The sequence below is a fragment of the Pungitius pungitius genome, chromosome 13, assembly GCF_949316345.1.
Source record: "Pungitius pungitius chromosome 13, fPunPun2.1, whole genome shotgun sequence".
Taxonomy (NCBI): Eukaryota; Metazoa; Chordata; class Actinopteri; order Perciformes; family Gasterosteidae; genus Pungitius; species Pungitius pungitius.
In genome coordinates this window covers 13,050,878-13,078,512 of record NC_084912.1, presented here as the reverse complement: position 1 = coordinate 13,078,512, position 27,635 = coordinate 13,050,878, and the positions used below count along the sequence as shown (strand labels likewise).

At 48.5% G+C, this 27,635-nt stretch overlaps 1 protein-coding gene across 4 annotated transcripts; it reads left to right on the top strand.

Annotated features, from left to right (window-relative positions):
* On the top strand, positions 1 to 25,788 carry LOC119214430 (uncharacterized). 4 transcript variants are annotated; one of them, XM_062566624.1, is made up of 33 exons: positions 1 to 662; positions 1,150 to 1,239; positions 2,375 to 2,518; positions 5,249 to 5,323; positions 5,798 to 5,989; positions 6,704 to 6,790; positions 7,014 to 7,132; positions 7,219 to 7,333; positions 7,416 to 7,493; positions 7,614 to 7,762; positions 8,901 to 9,063; positions 12,217 to 12,353; positions 12,475 to 12,571; positions 12,917 to 13,066; positions 13,320 to 13,469; positions 14,005 to 14,261; positions 15,331 to 15,466; positions 15,691 to 15,885; positions 16,196 to 16,348; positions 17,225 to 17,442; positions 17,769 to 17,952; positions 18,034 to 18,189; positions 18,361 to 18,729; positions 20,529 to 22,418; positions 22,758 to 22,892; positions 23,014 to 23,088; positions 23,174 to 23,260; positions 23,373 to 23,464; positions 23,567 to 23,652; positions 23,739 to 23,784; positions 23,863 to 24,077; positions 24,825 to 24,977; positions 25,068 to 25,788. In XM_062566624.1, exons 1-33 carry the CDS (start codon positions 174 to 176, stop codon positions 25,283 to 25,285), a joined length of 6,900 nt encoding a protein of 2,299 aa, XP_062422608.1. In that variant the 5' UTR covers positions 1 to 173; the 3' UTR covers positions 25,286 to 25,788. The 4 variants fall into 4 exon arrangements, with proteins under 4 accessions (XP_062422608.1, XP_062422606.1, XP_062422607.1 ...); XM_062566622.1 differs by having other exon boundaries at positions 5,177 to 5,323; positions 6,707 to 6,790; XM_062566623.1 differs by having other exon boundaries at positions 5,177 to 5,323; positions 12,478 to 12,571.
* The last annotated feature ends 1,847 nt before the right edge of the window (positions 25,789 to 27,635 follow it).

Here is a 27,635-nt window from a genome sequence, read left to right as displayed (position 1 = left end):
CTGAGCTCTCCCTCCACTTTCTGTTCAGCCCTCCACTTGCCAGTTGAACAGAGACTGGACCTTCAGAGCTGCTTGGTGTGCCTACAAAGGGATGTGACAGACTCATTTTTAATTTTTTTTTTTAATTCCTGTTTGGACTTCAGCTCATATTGTTTTCTCACCTGGACATTGCAATGTCTGAAAGCATTGTGAGGAAGGTCCAGCCCTTCACCATTGGGACGAGACTGTCAGTCCCAGCGGTACCAAAATGCCCGGAGTTTACCCAGAGCTATCTGCAGAGCCAGAGTCTGGATAACTGCACTCTGCAACACAACCTGAACTCGCTCTACCTCAGTCGGTCCCAGGTCTGCGCACACGGCCCCTGTCTGGTCCCACCCGTCGCGAAGCAGGTAGCACCAGTGAAGCACAATCAGGAGGACATGGCAGCCGAGGACGACCTGAACCAGAACGTCGCCTCTCCCTCTGCTGTCTCAAGGTCCATCAAGAAGATCACCATCTCTGGGAGTAAGGACATTTCACAGAACAAAGTGTTGCAGCTTTCCGTGAGGGGGTCCACTTCTGAAAACAACAATAACAACAACAATGTCACCAGAACATCAGAGGCACATCTGCCCAGGATTGTGGGAATGAGTTGTGAGAATAAGCCCAGTTCTCACTTCAAGGTACATGACTTACGTCAATATGCCGACAAAACAACCATGGAAATAATACGTTATCACACAGACGTAGGGTTTTTTATATTGCACTATAATAAATGTATACTAAAATTGTACTCATAGAAGCATTATATGTAGATTATTTACATCTTGAAAGATATGTGTAACATTGTTGTATTATATTTCAAGCAGACATTTCCCATACATTTTTTAACATCCAGCACAATTAAGCACGTGCTGGAAAACTACCAAGAACACACTGTGTCCATTCACATCATCATCATCATTATGAACAGTTAAAGTTTGATATTTTCGACATACGGATTCATGACGTATTGTTTCAAAATGTAACTTAGCCGCAGCAGAACGTGATCGATATTTATTGTTTTTAAGAATCCTATTATTATTATTATTATTATTTTTGCATTCCACTGCTTTTGTCTTTTTGTTCAACGCGTCTACGGCCCGTTGGCTCATATCGTCTCTCTTTTAGGTTTTACTCCGTAGAGACAGGAGTGATGACCTTCAGCCCACTGGGGGACAAACCAGGCTGAGACTGAAGGGAGAGAAACCCGACCAACAGGTAATGCTAAAGATGCTAACATTAGCTTAGTGCTAAATTAAAATGACAAACAGCTAACGTTAGCTAAAAACAACTTTGGGTTTTTATCTCTGTAAATACAAATTTAATTAAAAAAACCCCATATCGTATCATTTTCTTTCTTCATGATAATTGTTCTGCATTTCCCAATTTTCCCCATTTTTTTGCATTTGTTTTTGCTGAGAGACAATGTGGCCTTTCTATCGTTAGCTGCGGAATTGATCTGTCGGAGTTCAGGAAGTTAAGTCACATGCAGTGTGGGCCAAACCTAATCAGTTCATTATGTTGTAAATATGTAGCTATGTCACACAGAGGTGGAAAAGGTCTGAGAGCAATGTGTCTTTAAAGCCTCACAAATAGCCTGCTGTGTCCTCTTGTTTTACTGCAACGTATTAAAGAGGAGTAAATTGTGTACGTATTGTAGGACATATTGTTTAAAGGCAGTGGGCTGTTGGATTTGGCCTGTTCCTCGTTGAAGTCATCGGTGTGTGTTGTGGATGAAGTGCTCAGTTACAGCAGACCGTGCAGAGGCCGGGCTCACTGGAAAACATGAGGTCAGGGAAGATGTTAACAAAAGAAAAGGCTTGAGTCCTCATGGAGGCTGCTTATAATAACATACTGACGGAGCAATGGCCTCATTTCCCCTTTTCGGACAAAAAAAAAAATACAGTACTCATCTACATCACCTTCTAAATTTTCAACCACAACGGTAACCTTTCTTCTCCTCATGTGTTATTCACGAAAATACCTGGAAAATGGTCATAATTACATCGGGGAGAAGGTGGCGGTGCTGTTACCTGTTTTGGTATGACATGATCTACCAAAGTTCTTTAAAGGTGATATGTTTACAAGCATCTGTCCGTTCCTGCTTCCTTCATGTGCCCAGATGTTTCCTGGTTGGAGAACAGCGGGAATGCTCAACTAGTGCCAGTCGTGTCTCGTTTCAGTTCACGCACTGCTGACAGTAGTCCATTGTTGAGATGGACCTTGAGTGTCAAGACGAGTTTATAGATATAGGATCAGAGGCAAGAATCGCCTGGTGTTCGGGTATTATTTAATTGCTGTTCCAGTCAAACTGCCTTCATTCTATCAGCACTCTGTCGTCTGTGTCCCACAGATCTCGGTGCCTGAAGCGCAGCAGAACGAGCCTCAAAGAAGAGAAAGTCATCTGCACGCACAGAATGGAGCGTCTGCAGCGGTTACGTCGCAGAGTGACTGCTTCACTCAGCGCAGCTCACTCTTCCACAAGGAAGCACTGCAGGTAAAGGATCGCATGCATGCACAATGTCCTCATCAACAGTTTGTCATGGTTTGAACTGAGTGTGTTCTTGTTCTATGATTGGAAAACCTTTTTTGGGAAAGGTGCACTTTTCTGCTTTTCCCATTATGCAACAAGAGATGTGTTCAATCGTTTTTTAACATAAACCAGACTAAGTTATCTCTCATCTCCTCTAAAAAAACAAAATTGCTGATCAAAAGAAGCTGTAGTGGATTTATCTCAAAAGCAACAAGTCGCACTGCTGAGATGAATTCAGAATGGAGGCGGCCTGACGCTGGACCCTGCGAGGAGAACAAAATATGTACTGGTTCTTGTTTGGTCACGAGGACTGTGTGAGCTGTGTTTGGCTGAGGGAAGAGTGGGAGGAGAAACCGCCACAAGTGAAGCAATTATTTCGGGATGAGATCATTGTTTGGCTCCATCTCTTCACGCCTATGGCCCAGAGAGACTCAGCCAAGCAGCAAAACTGGCTGTGCTATCTCATCGCTGCGTCCACCCCAGTGGACGGGGACATTTTTCTGTGAGTTCGGCCGAGGGACGTTCTGTCCGCAAGTTGGCTATGTCATCATCCCTCCAAGTTACAGGCCCGATACTGGTTCCAGTAATAGGAATTTCATTTTGGACGTGTTCGTTGAAGGAAGCATATGTTGAATACTGCCCCCTAGCAAGTCGTTGCATGTTAACAAGCCCAGCATTCCCCTCGCTCTTAAATGGACTTTGCCTTTCTGTTGCTTTTGGGAGAAACATGTAATTTGACTGGATTTGAGAGCTGCTTGTTAAACAGGGGTTTGGTTTACTGATGACAATGTCTTATTTCAGTATCGCATCGCTGTAGTGGAAAGAGACTTTTAAAGGCCCCTAAGGATTCAAGCGAGGGGAGCAGAGCAGGTCACCACATGGAGAAGCACAGCGCCCGCTGAGGGCCCCCTGTGTCCGAGCCGTCTCTTCAAACGTCTCGCCTTTCACCATTTCACCTTAGAGAATAGTTCCATTACTAGAGGGGCCATGAATGTGGCTGGTTGGTAAGCAGTTTATAAAATCTAAAGACGTGCACACGTCCTTTGACATTTGTCGAAAACAAAAAGAAGCCTAGTCTTTGATTACAGATTGAAATCAACAAACATGGAGTTTATTTTAAAATCTGGTCTGCGATGGCTCCAGCGATCCTAAAAAATAGAATAGAATCAGTGATTCAATCTGAACTGCATGCATTAGCAGCCTATTCTTTGTGGCCTTACCGCACATTTTGATAAACAGACAATTGAGACAGGAAAAAACAAGCGAATCATGGACTTCCTGTATGAGGTCATTATAATGCCATGGGAGATAGGGCCAGGCCTGTTGTCAAGCTCCTTTCCCTCTATTCAACACAGAAAGGCCTACACTGCACCGGGGAGGGGTTTAAAGTTAAAAAAAGGGTTTCCCCGGGGCAATGTGACATCACATTTTAACCTGGAGCAAAGAGTTGTATAGAGGACGTGTCATGTGTGGTTTTAATATTCTATTGATCCAACCCTTACTGTGGAGTTTAATACTCACTGTCAGTTGGACTAAATTCCTCGGAGAAATAACAAGTCACTCGTGTCCTTAGCCGTTTGTTGACATTCTACCCAACAGCAACACTGTGGAAAATAAAAAAAATCCATTGTATGACTGTGAGAAGCGGAAGAACTGGAGTTGATTGATTAATCCATTGGATTATTGCGACTTCACTTTGGCGGGTGACTCGCTTCCACACCGAGTTCTATGCAGAAGACAAACGGGCTTTACTTTCCCACACTTTCTGGCTCTGGCCAACTGGCTTGCAGTTTCTCACAGATGTTTCCAGAAAAGCTCCGCAAGACAAAAGCCTTACTCGCCAAGAGAAACCTCCGCTGTGCATAGGATGACATCGGAGAACAAAACCCTGTTCTGGATGTGTCTGAGGCGCCGTGTTTCTCTGACTCAGGGAAGAAGACGTGCCTTTTTTGCTCTCTGCCGAGAGACCTGTCACACAGTCCACATCTCACCACCGGTGGGCTGCAGATGAGACTCCGTTGTAAAAGCTCAGGATAGGAATACGGAAATGTTGCAAAAGAAATCCTTGCGTAATGTTGATCTATAACAATTTGAGAGGCTTTAATTTTGGAAGGTTACATCAGAATGTTATGGGTTATGTGGTTATCCCTGAGTGACACCTTGGGGATGTGTACTATAAATCTGAAGTGAAATGATCATGTAACTATTGAATCTTTCCTTTTAAATCTACCCTGAAATTGACCAAATGTAGTCTGGAGATTTTGCAGGAAATTGGCTCATGTATGGTATTTTGAGAGGCTTTCATTTTGCAATGGTAATCAGAATGTCTTGGTTATCTCTGAGTGACACCTTGGGGATGTGTACTATTCGTCTGAAGTGAAATTTCAAGTACAACAACCTTTCTACATACATACATGCCAGAATGACGCCATCCTCAGCCACGTTTCATAACTGTTATTTACTTAATCTGTTCGACTCATACATTCTCACATTCACCTTTTGAAATTAAAAGGGTGATCTCATCCACCAGCTGAATCAAGTCTAGAAACAGAAGTAACTGTTTGACCATGAGGTCCACAGAGTTGAGCACATGCTAAGGATTAATGTGTGTTTGTGTTGAAGGCAGAGGCGTGGATCAAAGGCAAGATGCAGGATTTGAAGGATGGATGTAACATTCAGCGCTGCCCCCTGCAGGACTGGGAGGAAGCCTCGCGGACGCTTCAGAGAGACGTCAAAGACTTTGAGAACATCCTAATTCAACTCAACCAGGTGAGAAATAGAACCGACACAGGGACATACTTGATCATCAGCAACTTGCCAGGGTGAGCACTTGGCAACCGACCAAACTAAATGAAATCTTTATTTAAACCTATTACAGTTTATAGAGACCTTGATTAGGGCCTTGTCGGGTCACATAACGTGTAACATAATGGTCTCATAGGCATTTCCAGTCGAACCAGAGAAAAGCACACTGTCAGTGTTCCTGTCAGGCCAGTTAATACTTTTTTGCTCACGAGAAAATGTTTGGAAATGGTACATTGCTGATAATTGACCTCCAACCAGGAGATATTTTTATAAGGGCTAACCAAAAACTAAATGGTAGTTTTCCAACATCTGGGAAGCCTTCTGGCATTAAAGCAAGACTTTGACAGTCTTGAGGTGTTCAATGTACTCGCCACAGTTCTCCGTTAGTCCTCTGTCTGAGCTGCACTCGAAATGAGCCCCGGCTTTCTGTTTCAAAAGATGGGTGAGCAGTTGATCTGCAAGCTGAACCCCTCCTCTGATCTGGTGAAGAAGCAGCTCAGCCAGCTCCGGGACCAGTGGCAGACCCTGAAACAGACGGCCTCGAACCAGATGAGGGCCCTGGGTGGAGCCAAGAACCTGCAGGAGTTCAACAAGAAGGTGGAAAAGCTGGAGGCGTGGATTAAAAAGAAGGTAAAAAGCAAAAAACGCCCCTCTGATGTTTAGAAAGGGGTTTAACTTCAGGGGATGATTGTCGTCATTTCAAGAGCTGTGCTTCAACTGTGTTGAACTATTGACTAGATGACTTTTCTCCACAATAAAAATTCCAGATTTTCTGCTTTTTTCATAACTGTACTTTCAAATCTAATTTTGATCACCTCCTCAAATCTCTTCCCCTCTTTTGCCCTTTTATCCAAAACACAAAAGCATTTAATCCAATGTCACACCTGAAACAAAAACAGCTGTCCCAGAGACGACTGGACATGCAGCTCTGTTTAAAAATGGTCTTGGATCACTTGGGCAAAAGCATAGCATTTGCTAATACAGGAAGACTTGTCTTGTTAGTGTGTATTTGCCGGTGTAAAACATCTGCCTGTCATTATCAAAGGTCCATGTTTACCTTTCTGTTCATGTCTGACACAAGGGAACTAATGATTGATAATGGAGCAGTGGGAATGTAATGGAGGGTGATGATTGTGAAGTCTGTTAAACATCCATCCCCAGAGGAGACTGCATTCTCCATTGAGTTCCACTCATCCTTCCCTTTGAGCATTAGTACCAGGTCCTCGGCTAATGATCAAGGCAGTTTCTGCTCAGCATCTTGGTAGCAGGGCCGATGTTTTTGAATCGCAGTGCCTCTGAAAAGAACTAATAGGGGCTATAAACACCTACTTTTATGTGTGCCAGCAGGAAGAGGAGCAGTCTCTGGGGAACGTCCTGGGAAAAAGTGTTGACAAAATGCAGCTGACAAGGAGAATTTTAGATCTAAAGCAGGTGAGTGGCGTAATGGAGCAAGCTGGAGAGCTAATAATAAGTAAAATGTAGTCATGCAATACAACATTCTTGAAGTATAAATATACACATTTCACAGTGTTTATAGTTTATAATACAATTCTGCAGTGGTTTCCCAGTCACTTGCGTATTATTTTTTCTAACCCAGGGTGTATTGTAGAGACAGCTGAGGTCAGTTGGATTGTGTTTCCCTGTTTCCCTGCAGGAGGAGCAGCTGTACAGAAACCTACACGAGGAGATCAACCACTTGGCCCTAAAGCTGGAGAAACAAGGGAAGACGGATGTCAAAAACATCTCCAGCAAGAGGAAAAACATCAACAAAATGTAAACCTAAAATGAGCACGATGATGAATGAAACATCTTCCATCTAGAGAGAAGACTCAACTGTGTCTGTGGTGTCCTCTGCGTAGGTGGCTGAAGGTCCAGTCTCATCTGAAAACCCACCATGAAAATCTTCAGCTGGCACTGGAGGTGTCCTCTTTCTACCAACAGGCCGACAACACCTTGTTTTCCATTAATAACATGGTACAATTCCCTGACTGCTTAACGGCCTCTCTTCCTATTAGATCTGATTTTCACCTTCACTGATACAAACCATCTCTTTCAGTGGAAAAGCATATCGGAGTCCAAAGATCTGGACGGCTTTGGAGACCGAGAAATACGCGACATCGCCAGTCAAATAATGGTAGGAATCTTTTTTTTTTTTTTAAATGTATTTCCCACCTGAAGCAGCGCAGCATTCTCAGATGCTGACAGTGTGTTGCAGAAGCCTTCTCTACCTAAGATACAGGCCTGTGTGTGGTAGGTGCTCGATGTGAGCGTGTCCCAGGTGTCAAACCTCCACCCAGCCCTGGCTGCCGGCGTCACACAGAAACAGATCGAGGTGAAGGACCGCTGGGCGCTTCTTCAGAAGGCTTTCAGGCGAGACAGCAGGCCGACAACTTTGGTGGCCCCGTAAGTAGGCGCGCCATTTCACTTAGTGATTGGGGCTACGCAGGTTTACACTGAGCTGAAAACAGTATTTTTCTGTTATTTCTCTTCTGGTGCCCTACATGAAAAGCCTTTTCCATTGAACATTTGTGTATAGACTTTTCCCTCTCCCCTTGATTAGCCTTGTTGGATTTGGGTTTGAACTTGAAAGATTATAAGCACAGTGAACGAGCGGTCCGTCTGGAGACCGACCACCGCACAGAGGATCACTCACCACACTCTTTTAGTTTGTAATTTTCAGTTTTCTGCACAGCTTTGGAATTTGACCATGTGTTTGATTACTGTACTCGGTGAATAATGTGTTGCGGATTCAAGTTGGCAACAGTGCCTGTCCTCTTTCTCACTGTGAAAAACATGGCGTCACTTGAATATTCTGCCGAATCTGAGATACAATAACGCTTACAGGAATATTCAGTTATTTTTATTGCATTTGTAAAATCATTTATTGTTTATTGTTTATATCATTGTCTTGAAACTTTTTTTAGATAATCAGAACCAATATGAACTTAATGAGTACCCATTTAAATGTGGCAGTAAAATTGGAAAGCTGAGCTACAAGTATTGAGTTGGCGACATTTGTTGCAGCCTTGCTGCGTGCATTGTGAAACATGATTGGAAATAATGTTCCAAATATAAAAGGTCATCAACCTTCAACACTTTGTTCCCAAAAGTGTGGTATACATGGAGTTTATTATTAATATTAAGATCATTAGGCTGTCTCCTCTGGGGACCATGAATATTCAATAACATTGGATCAAGGTGTGTAACTGGCTAATTTAAAAACAATAGAGTCCTCATACATTACCTGGACAAGAAACTTTGAACGCGTTTGCATTTTCCTCCTAATGAATACGGTGAGGAGAAGCACGAGGCCACAGCTCTGACATCCATCTCCCAACATCTCCTGCTATCCAAAAACATTTCACATGCTGAGAGCCTCTTATCGTTAGATCCAAATGTGACATCATCTCAACCTTCTTATCAGCTGCGCTTCATGGCTATTTCAACCAAATAACACAAACACTGGTGGAAAGCTTCAGAGCCATAATTGGAGCTCTGCTGTCGGCACCACAGTAACCTTCCTGCACTGCTCCTCCCGCAGGACGCACGGGCCCACGCTCCTCCCCAGCGGCTCCGCTTTCACCAGGGAAGATGCCGACCCCCTGACACCAGCCCGAGAGCCCCAGTGCAACGTGGGAACCGAGACGCAAAGGATCATGGGAAAGGAGTCGAAGGAGGAGCAGAATCGTCTAAAAGGCTGCGTAGTGAGTAGCTTCGGTATTTCATTCTATTAAAGGAGAAACTGCGGTGCGGCTCTTTCCTGTGAGAGAGCAGCGCCGCCGGCCCCCTCACGTCCTACGACATCTGCGGCTGCAGAATGTGACGCACTTTGTCCTTTGGTTTGGAAACCAGCCGATTTACTGTTTAAGCAAGGTTTTCCCCAAATAACCGTGTTGTTGGAGTCTGTCAGATGTGCTGTAGAGTCATGCCTTGGCACCCAACATAGTGCTGGTTTTCCATCCTACCAGCTAGTGAGTTGCAACATCATCCGATGTGCAGGTTGCGAGGAAGCCTGCCAGGATGAAAGTAAGCAAAGTAAGCATAGTCTAAAACCCAAACAGCAGTGCTGTAGAGAATTGAGCAATACATAACAACTGTTACCTGTCTCTTGACTAACCCCAGTCTGTAAATGTTATGCATCTTGGCCTTTAGGACTCGCAGGATAGATCTTTTGGAGGTGTTATTTACCACAAATTTCCATGAAACACTGTAAAGGCAAGATATAGCTGAATGGTGGGCCAGAGCAAATAAGCCTTCCCCTCCAACCAAAAACGTTTCGGTAGAACAGTATCTTGGCTTTCAATCTCCCAAACAAAAGGACACAGTCATTGGATTAATAATAAATTAATAGATGGCCCGTGGGTCAGACCGGGGTGAGTGGATAATCCGCAGAGCACGTGGATTCCTCAGACGCGGCATTCCTCGTCTTGGAGGGCGACCAGCCTTTAATATAACACGCTGCTATAGTACCCCCTCGGCTCATAAACCTATAAGGAAATACTGTCGGCGCAGTTTAGAAGTCTCCAGAAACATAAGTGTGTGTGGTATGTTAAAAACCAGTAATTATGTGTATATTTAGGCTTTTAAGACAGCACATTAAAATCTCTTTACATTCCGCAAGTTAATGCACAGTGGCTATTTATGTTCAGCCCAGAGGTATCCCATAAGTCCCCGCGGAGCGTCTGGCCTGGTTTTGCCCGGTAAAAAAGTGCCCAGATGCTGAGATGAGAGAAGACTTCACTCTTTCCATTCTCCGTGTGCTTCTGGTTCACACTTTAAAGGCTAAAAACTGGCCCCGCCGCCTCGCCACCTGTGACAGCAATCCATCACGCCGGCAGGCAGGAGCTGCGCATGTTAGACGGTGTCTCCCCATCTAGTGCAATATTTTACTCAATATAGTAAAAGCAACCAATGCTTTTACCGTCTGCATGTTTAAGAGTACATTGTAATCCACGTCTGTGTCAGCGGTATTGTGGCCTCTGGTCTCCTGAGGTAAACATGTCTATCGTCTGTTTCTCTGACTAATTATAGCCAGATGCTGGGGCCGCAAACCAGATGGGCTTGGTGCTAAGTGATAGTTCCTGGCTGACATCACTTCTTAGCACATTGCAGAAAGACACACTGGGAAGAGATGGTAGAATGCAGATAAGAATTATTGGGAGGAGTACGTTGAAATATGATATGATTGCTCAGATGATAAAAGCACAGAGAAGCATTAAAAAGGCAGCAAATCATTAATCTACAATGCCTTTTGACTGTGGTTTCTATAATTCCTTTTCACACGGCACAATTTGATGTCGAGGGCATGATTTGTTTTCGAGTGAAGCCGCCGTGAAGGATGAAGGACGGGGGGCTGATATCTGGAGACGTCCCTGATGGTTATCAACCTTGTCGAATGAGTCACAGTAGTTGGTTAGTGCTGCAGCTTCAGCACAGAAATGGGCCTCCGTGAAACTTGGAGGGGCCCACTACACAATGACTGGCATGTTACTAAATGATCTTCGACCCCTTAAATGAGCTGCATCTCTCTTTCTCCAGCTCTCTGGCTCACTTCCTTTGTAAGCGTGGTCAGAACATGGTTGAATCAAAGCTACCCCATAAAACAGCGCTATTAATTATTATTAATTAACAATTAATTATTGCGCTCTTTGGAATTGGAATTTTTTCTACTCGAAAGCATCGACAGATGCAAATTTGCCTCGCTGATTTTTGCAGAGACCTTATTTGTGTCAGCGCTGTTTTCACTAGCACATAAAAAAGACATTAAGTTACATGAAATAATTTACGCAGCTTGCTCTCCATTATTCAGGTAGTTAGACATAAATGTCCGCATAAATGTCTCTACTAAACTCAGTTAATTGCGTTGTTTCACATTCACGCCTGTGAGTTTTGCTAAGCAACCAAGCAACACGTCCTTTTAAGTTCCTTATAAAACCTCCGTTGCTGCCCGACAGCTTCAGATGACAAACAGAAACCACACACCTCAATGTAATGAAATGAGGCAAAAAAAAGACAATACACTTCAATAACTTTTGTTGGATCCTGTCGCGGTACAAAGTTCAGGATGTTTGCCGTGGGCTGTTGTTGGTAACTAGACCAACGTTCATCCCGCTGTGTTCTCTGTACCGCTCCAGATCCACGCAGCTCTCGTTGGAAAAAAAACCTGCTGCGGAGTCCTTTGGCACAACCCGAAAAGCACTCACACCGTAGCAAAAGAGGCTCAGCCGCTGGTGACGTCTTTAATTTATTCCCGTACCTAGACGAGGTCTACTGCGCTTGCATTGTCCTCCCCCCAAAAAGTCCACTGCGTAGTTCTAAACAGAGCAAACAGCCCATGGAAATCTGTATCTAAGGCTGAGAAAACACCGCTGCTATTTAATGACAGTTGGGGATTTAAAAAGAAAAAAGGCTGCCATGGCGCTTTTTAGTCAGCAGAGTGGTGTAGCACATGTTGGCAACCTCGTTGGACCTAATGTCTTCATTCATGAAGCAATTATAAGACATTTAAACTTTCACTGCCATCTTTAGCGTTTTTATTGCCCACTGTGATGCTGTTAAACAGATTAAGCCCAAGTCTTCAGTCCGACCTGGAGAGCCAGCCTTTTGTAAGAGAGAATGCCTTGTGTCATATGCGGGGGGGAGGCCTTCCGTTGCTCTGGTCCCGCCGCACCGTAACATTTGTAAAGCGCCGTGACAACGCCTCGTTGTGAGACCCTGCGTTTGAGATGGCCATGCGTCCGGTCACCATTTATTCGATGGCCGACTGACAAAAGCCAAACACAAGGTGTCAAGCGCACGCTGTGCTGTTGGTCTTTTGTTTTTTTTTTTAACCCTCTCTTTCACTCTTTCGTCCACAGAGCACTGTCAAATGTGGGATCGCCAGGAGAGCACAGGGCCAGGAGCAGCCATCAACGAGCCGCACCTCCTCACCCACGGGAGACGGCCCTGCCTGTGTAAATGATGTCATCGCCAGACATCAGTGGAAGGGGGAAAGGTGAGGCCTCGGCTTCTACGTGCCCTTCTCTCCCCCTCTCTCTCTCTCTGCCACTTACATAATGAGAGGTCCTTTTGTAAGTCATAATTGGAGTCACATGTCTGTGTTTTCTTTGCAACAGCAGAACGCTCGGAGCAGAGCCCCGGCTGGCCGCCGCCCCGCGAGGCCACCCACAGCTTCACACCCAGCTCCAGAAGTTCACCGTGTCCGCCGACAAGGTGAGCCGACACGTCACCTTTCGACACTTTCTTTTTGTGGAGACAAAAAAAAAGACTTCTTGGGGAGTAGAGACTCTGGTTCTGACCCTCTGTATTTATTGCTATAAATGATTAGGAGGGGGAGTTGTAATCATCCGCTGACTCCCTCGCCTTGTAACCAGCCACAGACATTATGTCACGTCTTTAAATGAGACAAAGCTGTCCTGCACTCGGCCGTGCACCGACTAGTGAGGAACATGCCTTGGATCCTGGTCCCTGTGCTTCCTGTGGCTTCTAAATGTCATCTCTCCTGTTCATCGTGTTCCTCGTTTAAACTGTTTCGTCTCTTCCCCCTTTCCTTCTCAGACGTTGTCCTGGCTGAAAGACAACGTGTCCATGGCAACACAAGTGTGTTCAATAGCCAGCTTCAAGGGGCTGGAGGCAGCCAGGAAGTGTCAACACGCTCTGGAGCAAGAAATTCTCACCAACGGGGCCAGAATAGAGGTGGTCAAACGGGTAAGCCAAGGCACACTGTCATACTCAGTTTGTCTTAGAACATAAGCCCTGGATCGATGCCTTGGATAAAAATATTCCCCACAGTGTGCCAGCTGGGCACCATCGACAGGCCTGGTTTGCGTATTAATGGAATAACGAGCTGACATTTCGTCTTTGGTTGCCCTGATCTTTGGTTTCGGTTGATATTTCGCAACCTTCGAATCCCAGTCCTTAATCATCACATGCTCTCATCAGTCTAACGCTCCATCCTCAGGAGGGCCACGGGCTGGTCCGCGCTCAGCACGCAGGCAGCGCCAAGATACAGGAGTTCCTGGGCCAGCTGGAAGTCCTGTGGGAGGAGCTGCGAAGGAGGCACCAGAGGAACGCGGCGTTTCTGCAGGCCTCAGAGGAGCTGGCTTTTAGGGTAAAGTTCATAAAATATCTCACAACAGGCCCTCCTCTGGCGTCGCGCCAAAGATTTTGCACACCTCCAAAGTTTAAGGGGAAATTTATGCTTATGACAGATGATTCTGGATCAGCTTTCTGCTGGCCGTGAGCCTGGGCTGTTCACATACAATCGTTGGTAGAAGCTCTTTTACTTTTTGGGCTTAATTGGAAGTCTGCAAGGTATTTTCACCCAAATTTATGACTGGTAATATATATATGTATAAATAAAAGACACAGATATAAATCACACTGCCATATAATTCAATTATGGGATGGAAAGAGGCTGCAAATCTCTCCTAGATTGACGACTTCTTGGGGAAGGGTGAGTGTTTTATTACAGAAAATGTAGTTCGGAGCATGGTCTACTTCCATTAGGAAAACCCATTATTGTTTTTCTTTGTGCAGTACATCACCTCTGTTTGTTTTGGTCGCGCACCAAAACTTAAAACCACCTGGAAATGACTCCAGGAATACTTCTTCCTCATCAGCCCGGCTGCTTATGTACTGTGCAGGTTGTGAAAGTGCTCCAGGCCCTGGGCAGTCTGGAGGCCTGGCTGGAGTCCGTGGAGCTTTCCATGAAGGAATCGGCTCTCGCCGGGGACCCTGAGACGATGAGCCTGGCCGAGAGGGAGAGCTGTCGGCTGGAGAAGGAGGTGGCGGCCCGCCGCCCGGAGCTCAGCGCTCTGAGGCAGGAGGTGGAGCGTCTCCAAACCCACAGTCACCCGCACACACGAGGCCTGCCAGCGCGCATGGAGGAGTTGGAAAGAAAGTGAGTTTGTCAAAGGGGGAGAGTGGGAGAGGTCATGGGTAGCTCCCCGATGTCTGTCATCAAGGAGGACTCATGTTATGGATCCGAACAATCACACTCTGGTGGTTTCGCTCGACACCGTCTTAAGGAAATAAAAGGGGGATTTTGTCAGTGTTTCCAGCAGGTTTGGGCTTGCCATGTCTGCAATCCACCATGGAAGAGTTTATTCATAAAATCCCCAGTTCTTAGTTTAAGATAAACAACCATAAACTACCTAAAAAAAAATTATATGAACATATTTATCACAAAACTTGTCTGGTCCAAGTTGGCAAGGATTAAATTCTCTCCATGTGCTCATTCATTGCAAGGCTGGGGTCTATTCAGTTGAGAGTTGTGCAGCACTCAGTGAGGTCTATCCACGGTAGTACAGTCCTGACATGCACGTCACCTACAGCCTGTCAGCGTGTGCAAGAGTCACCCTCTCCATGCCGCCGGCCCCTCGGGAGACAGATGGTCGCCATGGATGCTCAGTGCAATGCCATGATGTCAGCTGGTTCACTGGACCTACCTGCCTAGGTTCATAAACACAAGTTCAGACTCTGTAAAGAGCACCAAGCTGACCAAAGAAAACAAAGAAAAGGAAAGGGTCCCAAGTGTTTCCAGGGTGGGTGGTGTTAGAGGGGGAAGGGATGGACACTGGTGGAGGCTGGGGGACCACTAATGCAGGTGGAGCCTCCCACTAGGCAGCTGTGAGACACTTGGGATGATGTCATTATTTAACACTATAGACGAGGAAACTGAAGGCTCATTTATCCTGGAAAAAATACCCTTTGAAAATGCTCCTTTTAACATCTCAAACATAAACTGTGCACGGACGGCTACCTTCATGCCCTGAAGTACAGGAAATGTTGATGTGACACTTGAGCTATGATTACATAAACAGCCCTCTGTGCTGCTCGCAGCCTCTGTAATGCGGGTCCACCGAAGGATGCCGGTTTGTGCTTTAAACGTGCGGATTCAAGTTGAGGTGTGGCTGCTCATTAAAACGGCCCTGATGGAGTGTGCATGTGCGTCTGTGCGTGTCTCCTAGGTACCATCGTATCCAAAGTGCGCTGACCCAGCAGAACTCAGAGCTGCAGGACACACGGATGCTTACAGAGTTCCTGGAGCGCGTGGAGCTGGAGGAGAGCCAGGACCTGAGCGGCAGTCGGTACAGTCTGGGCCAGGTGAGACACAGAGCGTGGTATTCAACTAAATGTATTTGTATACTATACATTTAGGCTCAATACAATCACGAGGAATGATGAACATCACACTAACACAAACTCCCTGTGTGGCTGGATACCACATGTGAGAAAAATCTTTTTCAGTGATATTGGACCAGACTGAAAACAACACACGCTCTCCCTCTCTCTCCCTCTCTCTCGCTCTCTCGTTCTTTATCTAACAGCCTCTTCACAGTGAGATCTCCTCAGCTCCGACCTCGCTGGGACTCTGCAGCAGCAGCGGTGGGGAGCCCCTGATAGAAAGCATGGGGGACCCCGTGGAGGAGCTACGAGAGGCTGTGGAGATGCTGAACGACACCGTCAGGGAAAGAGGCCGATCGCAGAGCCACGACCAGGCCGTCCAGGAGCTGTTGAGCAAGGTGTGACTATCGAGACCTCTAGTTCTAGGTCCTTTGACTTACTCATCATGATCTTAGATGGTGCCGAAAGTCCCTCCCCTTCTGTCACAAACATTTTCCCTTTTGTTCTCCTATGAACCCCTACCACTTGCATGAGCAATTTATCTATGTGATTTTTGTTTTAAGGTTGATGTGTTCTTGCTAAAAAGCATAACAATTGTCAGAATAAGACACACACACACACACGCGGCACCGTTTGGAACGTGACTCTTGTTGGCCAACAAAGAATATGCAGAGAAGCATAAAAACTTAACGATTTGCGCCTCTCCAGCACGCCAGCCTGGCGGTGCACGTGGAGGAGTGCCTTTGCCGCAGCAAAGAGCTGGGCCTGGACATCCTGGAGAAGGAGACGGAATTGGCCGTCCAGTGTGAGCCAGACCGCTGCGGCCTCGAGGCTCTGCAGGAGAAGCAGGACCACCTGGAGGTGAGAGGAGGACGGTGTAAACATCCCAAATGATTCACTGGCGCCGATATGATTTGAGTCCTCCAATCCGTTGACTTGTAATTACTGGCCTTTTACTTGGTGTAATGAAATAAAGGGGACGCCCCCTCTCCCGTTCTCCCCTTTTAAAACATCGTTCCACCGTCTGTTTCCTGTTTTTTCACATCGAAGAACTAAAAAAAAAAGCCCATCCCAGTTTGTGTTGTGTTTATTACGTGGACCTCACTGTGCAATCTCACACACACACACACACACACACACACAGGGAGCGTATTCAAACAGGTTATTTATTTACACCCGTGTGAATCCCTGTTCTTCTCGCTTCTCGCTGTGTATGCTTACGCGTGTGAGCAATTGTGGTGGGGTATGTTCTCTGCATCCGGGGGTCACAGGGTTGGAGATGCGAAGTTGGTTAAGTGCGTGAGTCTGTTTTTGGGAAAGTGTTATTTATTCATCACTCACACACACACAGCTGTCTGGACTCGATGCCGTTGCAGAACAGAGATGACCTAATTCCCCCTCCCCCCCCCCAAAACTGAAATAACTGTGGTCAGCACACAGGCATCCACAACTCAGTGTTCCCAAGGCCTGATGTAGGTGAGAAGCGTTATGAAGCATTACTCCCAGAGAACCCTCGGCGCTGTAAATTACCGCCTCGCAGAGGGGGCGAAAGCGTGGTCGAGATTGCTAGCTTGCTACAGTGTGGCGGCCCATATGCAGCCCATATGGGTCTGAATGAGCCGTATGAGATGCATGAAGCTGCGGGGCTGAGGTCATAGTCGTTTCAATTGGTCCAGGCTGTTTGACTGATGCAGGGAGTGATGGGAGATGATGGATTTGTATCGTGATCCTCCACAGATTGACTATGAAGTCATCCGGGAGGAGGTTCGGGAGATGGAGAACCAGACGTCCCGCCTGGAGGAACTGTGCCCAGGGAGAGTGCACACGCTCGGGGCAAAGATCCAGGCTATGCTGGGGGCCTGGACGGAGCTGGGCAAGAGTGCGACGGAGAACAGGTCCCGTCTGCGAGAGTTCGTGCAGCTCCAGGACTTCTTCAGGAGCTACCTCGCCATGATGTAAGCGGGGCGCGGGCACTTCGTGACCCCTTCTCCACCACACGTTCTTTCGCAATCATCTTCCCATTACGATAACTCCTCAATGGGAGGAACAGGATGTTCTCGTTGACAGGAGTAGGTCCCTGGTGAAATGTATAATTTAAGACGCGCGGAGGAGGTCAGCGCTCGTTTCCTGGGCCCGAGTGTGACAAGGCGATGAATGTCTGTTTTATCAGCGAGAGTCTGGACCCTCTCATTGTTGTTTCTCTGGTTTTTGACAGCCCTGTTCCTTGTCTCCGCCACCCTGCCCCCACTCCTCCCAACCCTTTTCACTCTCCTCTGAACAGCTCATGGACGGAAGACACCCGGGCGAGCATATTCTCAGACACCGCCTTGCATCTCGGGAGGGAGGGCCAGAGGCCTCTCGCCGCCGAGCTGGACGCGCAGATTGAGCAAAAGTTTGAGGAGTTTGATGAGCTGGCGAACACGGGGAGGCATCTGTTAGACAAAGAACACCACCTCACACAGATGGTGAGCGTGACTCATTACTCACTGCGATCCTTAAGTATATTGTTGGTTCATCTTTTTCCAACCCTGAGTAACATGTTGCAGGTGAGGGAGCGCATGGAGGAGCTGAGGAGTATGCTCGGGTGGATCTCAGTGCACTGGAGGGCTCAGAAACAACAGTGGCTTCACAAGAAGAGCCAACAGGAGCCTTTGCAAGATAACATTTATTCCGAGGCCACCGCGTGGACTCCATTGACAGAGGTAAAAAATGAAAAGGCAGTGGCCTTTTTGCACAATTACATTTTTGACTCATAAAAGCAACTTTAATTACAGCCTGAAGCAGTGCTGAAGGCAAGACATCAAAATAAATAAAAATAACAGTAAAAATCAGTAAAAACGTGTCTATTTATCTTTCCATTGCTTCCTACATAGACTTTATCCCCTGAGCTAGAAGCCCACCACTCCCTTTCGTCCCGCTTCGCCATCGGCAATTACGACGCCTTAAAGGCAGCAGCAGCGTCCAGGCGGGCGGAGCAGCCCGAGGAGGAGCCGCTAGACGACGGGTACGAGGTCATGAACGGTATCGGCCAGCAGGACGCCCACGCTCCCTCCTCAAAGTCTCCCAAATCCTCCATCGTGGTCCTCAAAGAGCCCAGCAGCCCCGCTGCTTTAGGGGGCACGGTGAACCTCATCCTGAGTTTTGGGGGACAGGCGGACAGCCAGGTCCTGGCGCTTGACCCCCCGCCCGCCAGGACGGACGAGGTAACGGAGGAGGACCCCGAGCCTCAGGGCGTCCACAGGGTGAGAAACGCACACTGAAAGTCACCGAGCACCACTGTCGGCGACTGGAAAGCACCGAAGGGAATTCTGTTAGTCGCTGTTTTCCAAATGTTAACGCACACACACACACACACGCGCACACACACCTGTTCTCTGTAGTGCCACTGCATGGGACCTGCCCGCTTGTCTCTCTGCCGCGGCTCATTCCTCCCTCTCCTTTGGCCTTCACGTGGTACTTTTCCCCTCCTTTTCTCCCTCAGCCCACTGTGCCTCAGTCCTCTGCCTCTAAAAGCTTTTGGAGGCGCTGCCAGGGGCTTTTGGAAAATACTTTCGGTAGTTTAAAGAGAAAGAGAACGATTTATCGGCAGAGTGCAAACGAGGTAAATAGCGTGGTGTGAATCGGCGCTGCATGCTGCTTCCCAAAGTGTGCCGGGGACCCCATGCTGTTTGTGGTTGTTTTCTGGAGGGGTGGGGGCGGGGGGGGGCAGCAGCATGCTCTACTAACCCTTGTTACAAGCCACAGCCGGTCCTCAGCTTCACTTCACTGTTGTAACAAGTGGTGCCGAAGTGCTATCATCTCTGAGGGTCACTGCGGCTGGAAAATGTGATGTCATAAAGTGATTTCCTACTTGCAGTCGTAAATGAAAATCCCAAAACAAGAATAAATCTATTTTTAATGGAGCACATAAAAAGTGATTTTACAATTCATTTGAGGAAATAAAAACGTAGTGACACAGGTGTAGTAGTACTATTATGTGAACAAACGTATAATAGAATAGATACAGTACCAGTGAAAAGCTCAGACACTCTTTCTCCTTGAATTCAATGTGTCCAAACTTACAATTGAAGTAATGTGTGCCACTTACATAGTTTCATGCCTGCCCAACAAGTGATGTAAGAAACTGTATCCTTAGGAACAAGGATTTATCTGAGTATGCTCGAGGCGCCGTTAGCAAATGTGTGTCTTTGAGATTGTGAATGTGGCTCCACCTCATCTGTCATTGTACCCGCTCAGCTTGTCTGGTGCGAACCCGGATAAAGGGTTGAACTCCCGACTGAATATCAGACAGTGAATCAGAACCTACCTTCGTCATCAGAAATCAAGCCGTTCGATGGGCCGGCCTCTAAAGCTGCAGACATGGAACGAGTGCGATGACTAAAGAGAGGCCCGGCGCGTTCTCCTCGCCGCTGTGGATGTTGACAGAAGCTCTTTTCTTCTCATTCTGTTATTCCTCTGCGAGCTTGACACAAACCTGGTCTTGTCTGGCTTTCCGCCGCTGTGCCTCAGTTGTGAGTGACCTCATTTTCACTTCCTATGGAAGTTGTTCTCCAGCTTGGACCCGGGCCCGATTGAGTCCCAGACGCCGTCACGGGCTCACTCTTCCTACTGAGAACTGGTGCTGAACTTCTCAAGAAAGGCCCCCAGACTGCACACTATGATTTATAGTCTGGGGCTTCTACAGAAACAAGAGATTAGTCACAGAGTTGAAAGGTCAAGCCATTACAGCTGCATATGACGGCATGTTCAGCTACATGTGACTTTAATTAAGTCCTGCAAGCCTGCGATCATTTCTGTGTTATTTTGTCTTTCATTTCTTTAACTACATGCATACTGTGTGAGGCATATTTCCTGAATCCGTCGTCTTCTTGGATGTGTGCAGCGTGGAAGAAAGTAAGCCGATGTCTCTGGTTGCTCATGGTGCCGTGCCGTCGTTTGTCTGTAAAACTCGTGGGTCTCCCTGGGGTTAACAGTGTGCCGTGCAGCCTTAACGGTCACCGCCACACGCGGGCTCCTCCTAACATCCTCTTCTTTCTTCCAGGTAAGTACCTACCTGCATGTCAAGGACAGCAGCCTGGCTGTGGTCCCCGTGTACGAGAGCATCACCTTGCCCCGCCAAAAGAGCCGCCCCGCAGCCTCGGCCTCCCCTACTTTCTCAACGGCCTCCTCCTCGCCGCCGTCCTCGGCGCCGGCACCTCAGATGGCCAACGTGACCTTCCGCCCGGCGGCGGGGAGCGGCGGCGGTTCCCTCTTCAGCAGCCTCAAGAGAATGGGCAAGAAGCGGAAGAGGAAGAGAGACGCGCGCCGGCACACCATTCAGAAAATCATGGGGGTGGAGGAGCGGCCGGGGGGGAGGCCTCATTACGACTGCGACGCCATCGCCTACGACACGCGCACATGGCCACTGAAGGAAGCCAGGAGGACGAAGGCTTCCCAGGAGAGTGGGGAAGGGGTGGAGGCTCTGGCCTACATGAAGAACCCCCTGCTGGCGGACATCGACACCGAATGCGCCGGCGAATACAGCGTCATTCCGTACGCAGTCTGCGAGGGGGCGACGGCGTCCCCCGCCAGAAGCCACTGCCGAGTCCTGTCTCTGGGCTCCGTGCTGAGCTTCGACCTCCCTAAGGACATGACCCTCATCCCCAGCATCCAGGACATCATTACCATCGCCCCGCCGGAGTCCAAAATAGGAGCGGCCACTGATCCGGACCCCCACTCCCAGAGACACACGGCCCTGAGCTCCTTCAAGCAGAGTCGACCCGCTCCTGCCGCCGCCGCCGCCGCGCGGGGCTCAGCGGAGCTCAGCGTTCCCGCCGCAGTCAAAGATCCGCCCGATGTGGAGAAGATTCCCCGAGCACAGCGTCCGGTCTCCTCGGAGGGCGCCGAGGATCGCGCGGTGACGCGCAACGGCCTTTCGAAAACCCAGTCCGGCCCTCACAAGCCTGCGGGACAGGCGGCAGACAAGGTGGTGTCCGAGGTGAGGACCAGCGCGGCAGAGCATCCGCATTGCCCCATTTACGTGAACCATGCCCCAAATGCAGCCGCGCAGTCACGCGTGTGCCCAAGTGTCCACACGCTCATCCGAGACCTGAACGGACACCCGTACCATAAGCATCCAAGACCCCGGGTGGCGCGCGAGGAGAGTCCCAGACCTCCGGGTCTGAGCCAAGCTTCTCACGTGGTCGTGAGTCTCAAGTCCACGGTGAGCGTGCGCCACGACTCTGTGGATTCTGGCATCTCCACCTCCAGCAGCATCAAGCTTTCTAGCGAGGCCCCCGGTCCGGATAAGCCGCAGCCCAAGGGCGTGGTGGGGAGGCTCATGTCCTTCGAGGTGGGAGGTCTGGACTGCGCTACGACGGGGGCGAACCCCCCCCTGGCGCCGTCGGCTCCAACGGCGGAGCCGGAAGCGGAGCCCGTCCCGCTGGACCGCCAGCAGTTTGAGGAGGAGGAGGAAGAGCTGGAGGACATCTGGAACCGGACCACCGGCTGCAGGCGCAGCGTGTGCTCGGACATCATGTACCAGCCCCACCACGGGCCCTCGGACCCGCCCGGGGGGCCCCTCTCCCGCTCAGCTTCACCCGAGAGCCCGGCTGCGCTCTACAGGAACCTGGTCACGGCCTCGGCACCCAACCTCCCGGCGGCAGAGTTCAAGCTTCGGAGCCTGCTGGGTTACGACAAGGAGCAGAGCCACAAAGGTCGCCTCCCCCCACTGGCCACAGGGGACAGGAGGTCCTGGGCGGCCTTTCCCAACACGGAACCCGCAGGCAGGAACCCAGTCTCTGTGAACGAGACGGCATCGAATCCGGTGAAGCTGCCAGATGTGGGGGACAATCAGAGATACGTCTATCAATACAGAGAGGAGGAGGAGGAGGAGGAGGAGGAAGAGGCAACGGTGGGGGAGGAAGTGGATGAACATGCAGGTTCTTTGAAGGTGAGGACAGAGCTTGAGATACTGTGATGTTGAAACCTTAGAGACACGGATCGGTTTACAGAGAAGTAAAAGAGGAAATGAAACGTATTCCTACTTGTTCAAAGCCAGGAGGTGATGTTTGGTTGTATTAAATGTCTTTACCAAAATGACGGAAGGGATCCGAATGTTGTTTGGTCACAGCGATGACAAATTATGTGTAACATTTTCAAAAGTCATTTTTCTGTGCTCACCACCGAGAGTTTCCCCAGTTCTGATATTTATGTGGAAGGCCACACAAATGCATCACAACCTGCCATTTCATCTCCAGGGATGACTGCGTATTCTCCTCTTTCCAAACAGGAACAATCGGTGAGTGTACTGTCAGTTCATATGAGTTTGGAAGGCGTGTGTGGGCAAAGAAAAGCCTCACAGAGCCTGGATGAGATGGAGAAGCAGGAAGGCTCTTTGGCCACAGGAGGGCGCCCTATCAACTTGGTAAGAGTCACTGCAATGTGCCAAGCTCTGTTTCCTCTTCTGAGATTCATCTCTCATGAGGAACCACGGCGTGGAGTTTCTTGTTTTGTCTTAACATCAGTGTTAACTCAACCCCTCTCAGAGCGGGAAGCCCGAGCCGCAGTCTATGGAGGCCTCTCTGGAGAAGAAGCACAAGCTGCAGCTGGGGGGAAAGAAAGTAAGACTCTTGCTTTCTGCATAAGCCGTTGAGATCAGCGTAAAGCCCCCAGTCAGCAGAACACGCTCTTATCTTATTTCCACAGGCTGCCTCCAGGGGCTGGAGCTCCTACCATGCCGTCCTGTACAGACACACCCTGTGCTTCTACCAGGACAGAAAGGATACTCCCAGGGTAAGCAGAAAGAAAGAACCCCACTACAATAAGAGCCCCAGAGAAGCGAGATAGTGAATAATTGAACGGGATAGCATGAAGTCAGCAGTGATGAATCCGTGTTACGCCGCAGAGTTCCGTATGCGGCCTCCCGCTGAACCTCACGGGCGCCGAGTGTTCACCCGTCCCGGAGTACACCAAAAAGCCCAACTGCTTTCGACTCCGGTGAGACTCTAATGACCACTGATGATAATGACCATGTTGTGCAGATGGCACCGGCAGCTGTGTGTCCGACCGCTAACATTTCCGTGCCCCCCCCTCCCGCAGGCTCCGGGACGGCTCGGAGTATCTGCTCAACGCCTCCTCCCGCTTTATGCTGAAGAAATGGATGATGAAGATACAAGCGAGCACGGGTGAGCATTCTTAATCGGATTGATTGCTGCACCTCAACTGACGGAGAAATGTTGCGAATCATTTGTCTTTATTTGGTCCTTGAAAGGTCTCAGCGAGACGAGCGTCCCCGCTGATCCGGATCCTGTCTCCACGTAAGATACGACAGTTACTCCGGACTCTGTGGCTCCAACATTTAATGTTATTAAAACAAAACCTCTCCCACATCCCAGGAAGCCCTTCCTTTGCTCCACCTGTCACGGCCTCGCCACCTGCCAATGCCCCTCCCGCCGCGATGTCACCTCCACGACCCTCAGGCCGCCGGGCGGCGCCCGCACCAAGGAGATATTTGTCCTCACCAGGGAGTTCAGTCACATGCCGCAGAGCCTTTTGAGGGCCGCGGACGAGCGGCCGCCCGCCTCGCCCTCGGGTGCTGCAGGCCGCCGCGGTAAGGCTACGTCCGCCGTGCTGCACCTGCTCCACCTTCACACTCGGCAGTACAAGCCCTCAGTGTTGGGAAGGATACTTTCAAAACGTATTCCTTTACAGAATACATGCCCAAAAATGTAATCTGTAACGTATTCCGATACATGAACTAATCTGAGTATTGTATTCTGAATACTTGGATTACTTCCAGTATCTGGCCCGAACCTGAAATGAGTTTGACAACCCATTTTTAGAGAGTGAATAAACTCAGGAAACAGAGAAGTACCGTCATGTAATCCATTGATTTTAACAATGTAATTGCATTCTGAATACCATCCATTTAAATTGTAGTTACTCATCATTCGTATTCTAAAATCACTGCAAGCCCCGCCCTCCATTGTTTGCTGCTGAAAGGCCTGCGGCGAGCCACTGGTGGTCAGAGGAATGCGCTCTGGTCGGGCAGCTATTGATGCGAGGTTTTTTTAAATGATTTTATCAAAGGAGTGCTCTTTTGATCTGCAAGTAACAGTTGAGAAATGTGGTCAGGATTTAATTTAGCCGTGTGGCGTTTCAGTCCATCACACATCCTTCAGTCATGGGGAAAAATGGGGACTGGCTGTGTTCCACTAGGGGGAGCTATTGTATTGACTTACCACATATTGAGCAACTGGAGTATCACAGGAGCTCACATCTGTTACTTCACTATGTTTCACCTTTTGTCTCTGCTCCTCTTAACGTCTGCTTTGGATAATCTCTTGCCTCTCGCCAGATGATGATGATGATGATGAAGAAGACAGTTTGACAGTGACTCACAGGCTGTCTGGAGCATCCAGTGACGCCACCTCCTACTCCTCCTCCTCCCCCGTCTCCAGCAGCGAGGACCGGCTCGGCCACAAGCGGCGCTCCCACTCCTTCACGTCGGGTAAGTTTGCGGTGGTTAAAAACGATCGAGGCGCGTCCGAGGGAACCCGTGAACAGATGTTCTGTCGCCCCCGTCCCTCTTGTTTCTCAGCGACGTTCCAGAGGATCCAACCCACGTTGCACCCCCCGGGAGGCGGAGGCTCCAACTACTGCGTGACTCTTGTGGTCGGGGACAAGTCGTCAGACAGGAGCCCGGGGCCTCTGCCGCTGGACGCCTGTGAGGGGTCCTCTCTGAGGAGCTACACCAGCCTGCCGAGACCGCGCACCAAGTCCGTCTTCAAAAAGTTCTTTGGGAAAAGGGACTTCTGAGTTTTTTACTAACAAAGGTGTGTGCAGTGCACATATTTGTTCAAAAGAATAAAATAAAGAAAATGCTACTACTGATTGTATTTATGATCTGAATCTGAGCTGCCACGGTTTGATTTTTGATGTGTTTTATATAAATCACTTGCAGGCCTTCTGAGTGTTGTCGTGAAAGGAATCATACTGTGTGTGTGTGTGTGTGTGTGTGTGTGTGCACCTTGTCATTGTAGATGTGAACATTTTCTCATATTTGCTTTTATAGTTTTTGGATTGTTGAGTTATTGAGTATACGGTCTCTGCATGAAGAAATGGACCTGACTCAGTCATGGTCAAGCATTCAATACCCTGAACTCACAACACTTCACATGTACGCTGTGTGTCGCACCAAAACATTTTCGTCCTAATAAGGAAATCAGCGGTTTGATACTGCTGGAGCTTGTTTGATATTAACCCTTTTTTTAAAATACAAAATGTATTAAAGACTATTCATAATAAAACATCAAAAACAATGCTTTGCTTTGGCTGTGATTGTTCAATGAAGACATGTATTATCACGCCGAGTTGAGTTGGAAATGGCTGTTTCATGCTCTGTTCTCGTCTCCCGGAGGCTTTGAAGAAGGGAGATTAGATGAAGAGAGAGATTAAAGGCCAGGGCAGGCTAAGAACATCTTCACATCATTAGCCTTCTTTTTGCATATTAAAAAGACACGATTCAAACAAATCCATAATCAACAGCATTTATGCTGATGAACCAAACAACCTCTGCAGACACCAGGGCGGCATAATGAGTCATATGCATAGAGAGTGCAAAAAAGACTGTTCAGCATTAAAAAATATTCAGTGATTTCTAGGGGTGGATTAGTTCCAGCACAAAGAGAAAAGGATCACGAGGTACGAATTTAAAAAAGACACTTGAATAAATGAAGGACTTAAAAAAAAAAAAAGGCTTTTAAGAAATAAAGATTGAAGGTGCAAAAACTAAACAAGCGGAAATGTTTTGAATTGTTCTGTTTGATCGCTTGCACGATGCTGTTTGGGAGCAGTCAAAATGATTTGAAAGCACAATTTGAATGTCAAGTTACAGTTGAGTTTTCCCGTTTCCGTGGGCTGTCGCCTTTGAAATGCTGGACAGCAAACGAACAATGACATGTACCACCATGTTACTGGAAGAAAGTGCACCTTTCTTCCAGTAACATGCAGCCGACTTCCTAACGCAGAACAGCACAGTTCACAATCGTTATAATAAGAAATCACAACGACAATGGAAGAAGAATGAAGTCTTTTGGCCCAACCTCAGCTCCGAGATCACTGCCAAGAGTCCTGTCACGCACACGCGCGCCTTCAGCGGCCGCGGCGGCGCGCGGAGCGGAAACAGCCCAAAGGGCTCTGCGTTTGTGGTGCAAATTTGTCGAGAGCATCCTGCAGGGGAATCGAGATGGCAGGTCAGCAGTCTGTGAACCATTATCATGGCTCTATGGAGCGGAGTGCTGCAGGAATGTGACCCAGGTTTGTTCACTCCACACACACACACACACATCGATCTGTGTCTCATTAGCGTCTAAATGACCCGCTCGGACATCCACGAGGATGTTGGCACACTCACACATGCGGCCAAATAGGCACGGGCTACAAACAGCAGCACGTGTTCCGCCACGAAAAGACGGTGTTGTGTGTGTTGTTTCCTCTCCGTCGAGTTTGGAATGACAGCCACATCCTCTGCGGCCCGGGGGCGGGGGAAAGGGGAGGCAGCGCAGGCCGGTCGATTGATCGCCATGCCCCCCCCCCTAGCCCTTTCATGGTGTTCGCTCCGTGACCTCTGACCTCCACATACAACCGTTGACAGCTCCGGACCGGTCTGCCCCCACAGCGACACTTTCTTTGCGTGTCGCCGCGCTACGGAGCCCCCCCCCCCCTTCCCTGAGTGTGGAATGCGAGCGCCACTAAATACTACACCCACGCACTTCTCCACCCTCGGGTTGTTGCGTCTCCCCCGTCTGACCACTAATAACATACATATATACACGTCTGTGTGTGTATGTGTGTGGGGGGGGTAAAGTGCATGTTGTGTTATGAGGCTTAGTGAGGTGTGACTCACAGGGGTCATTCCAACAGATCTGAAGATCCCAAGGAACCATTGAGGCAGTGCAACAGGCGAAGGGGGGCGGAGGGGGGGGTCGAGGCCTGGGGGCTCCATGGCCTCGACCCCTCCCCTCGTGTTGATGGAAAGCGTTTCTCTGGAAGGATGAGACTCTTTACACCTGACAGGTTTCTACAGGGAGATTGCTCATGTGTCATACAGGTGTCAATGTATTTGGATAATATTTTAATTTTTTTTTTATTTGAAAGGCAAAGAAAG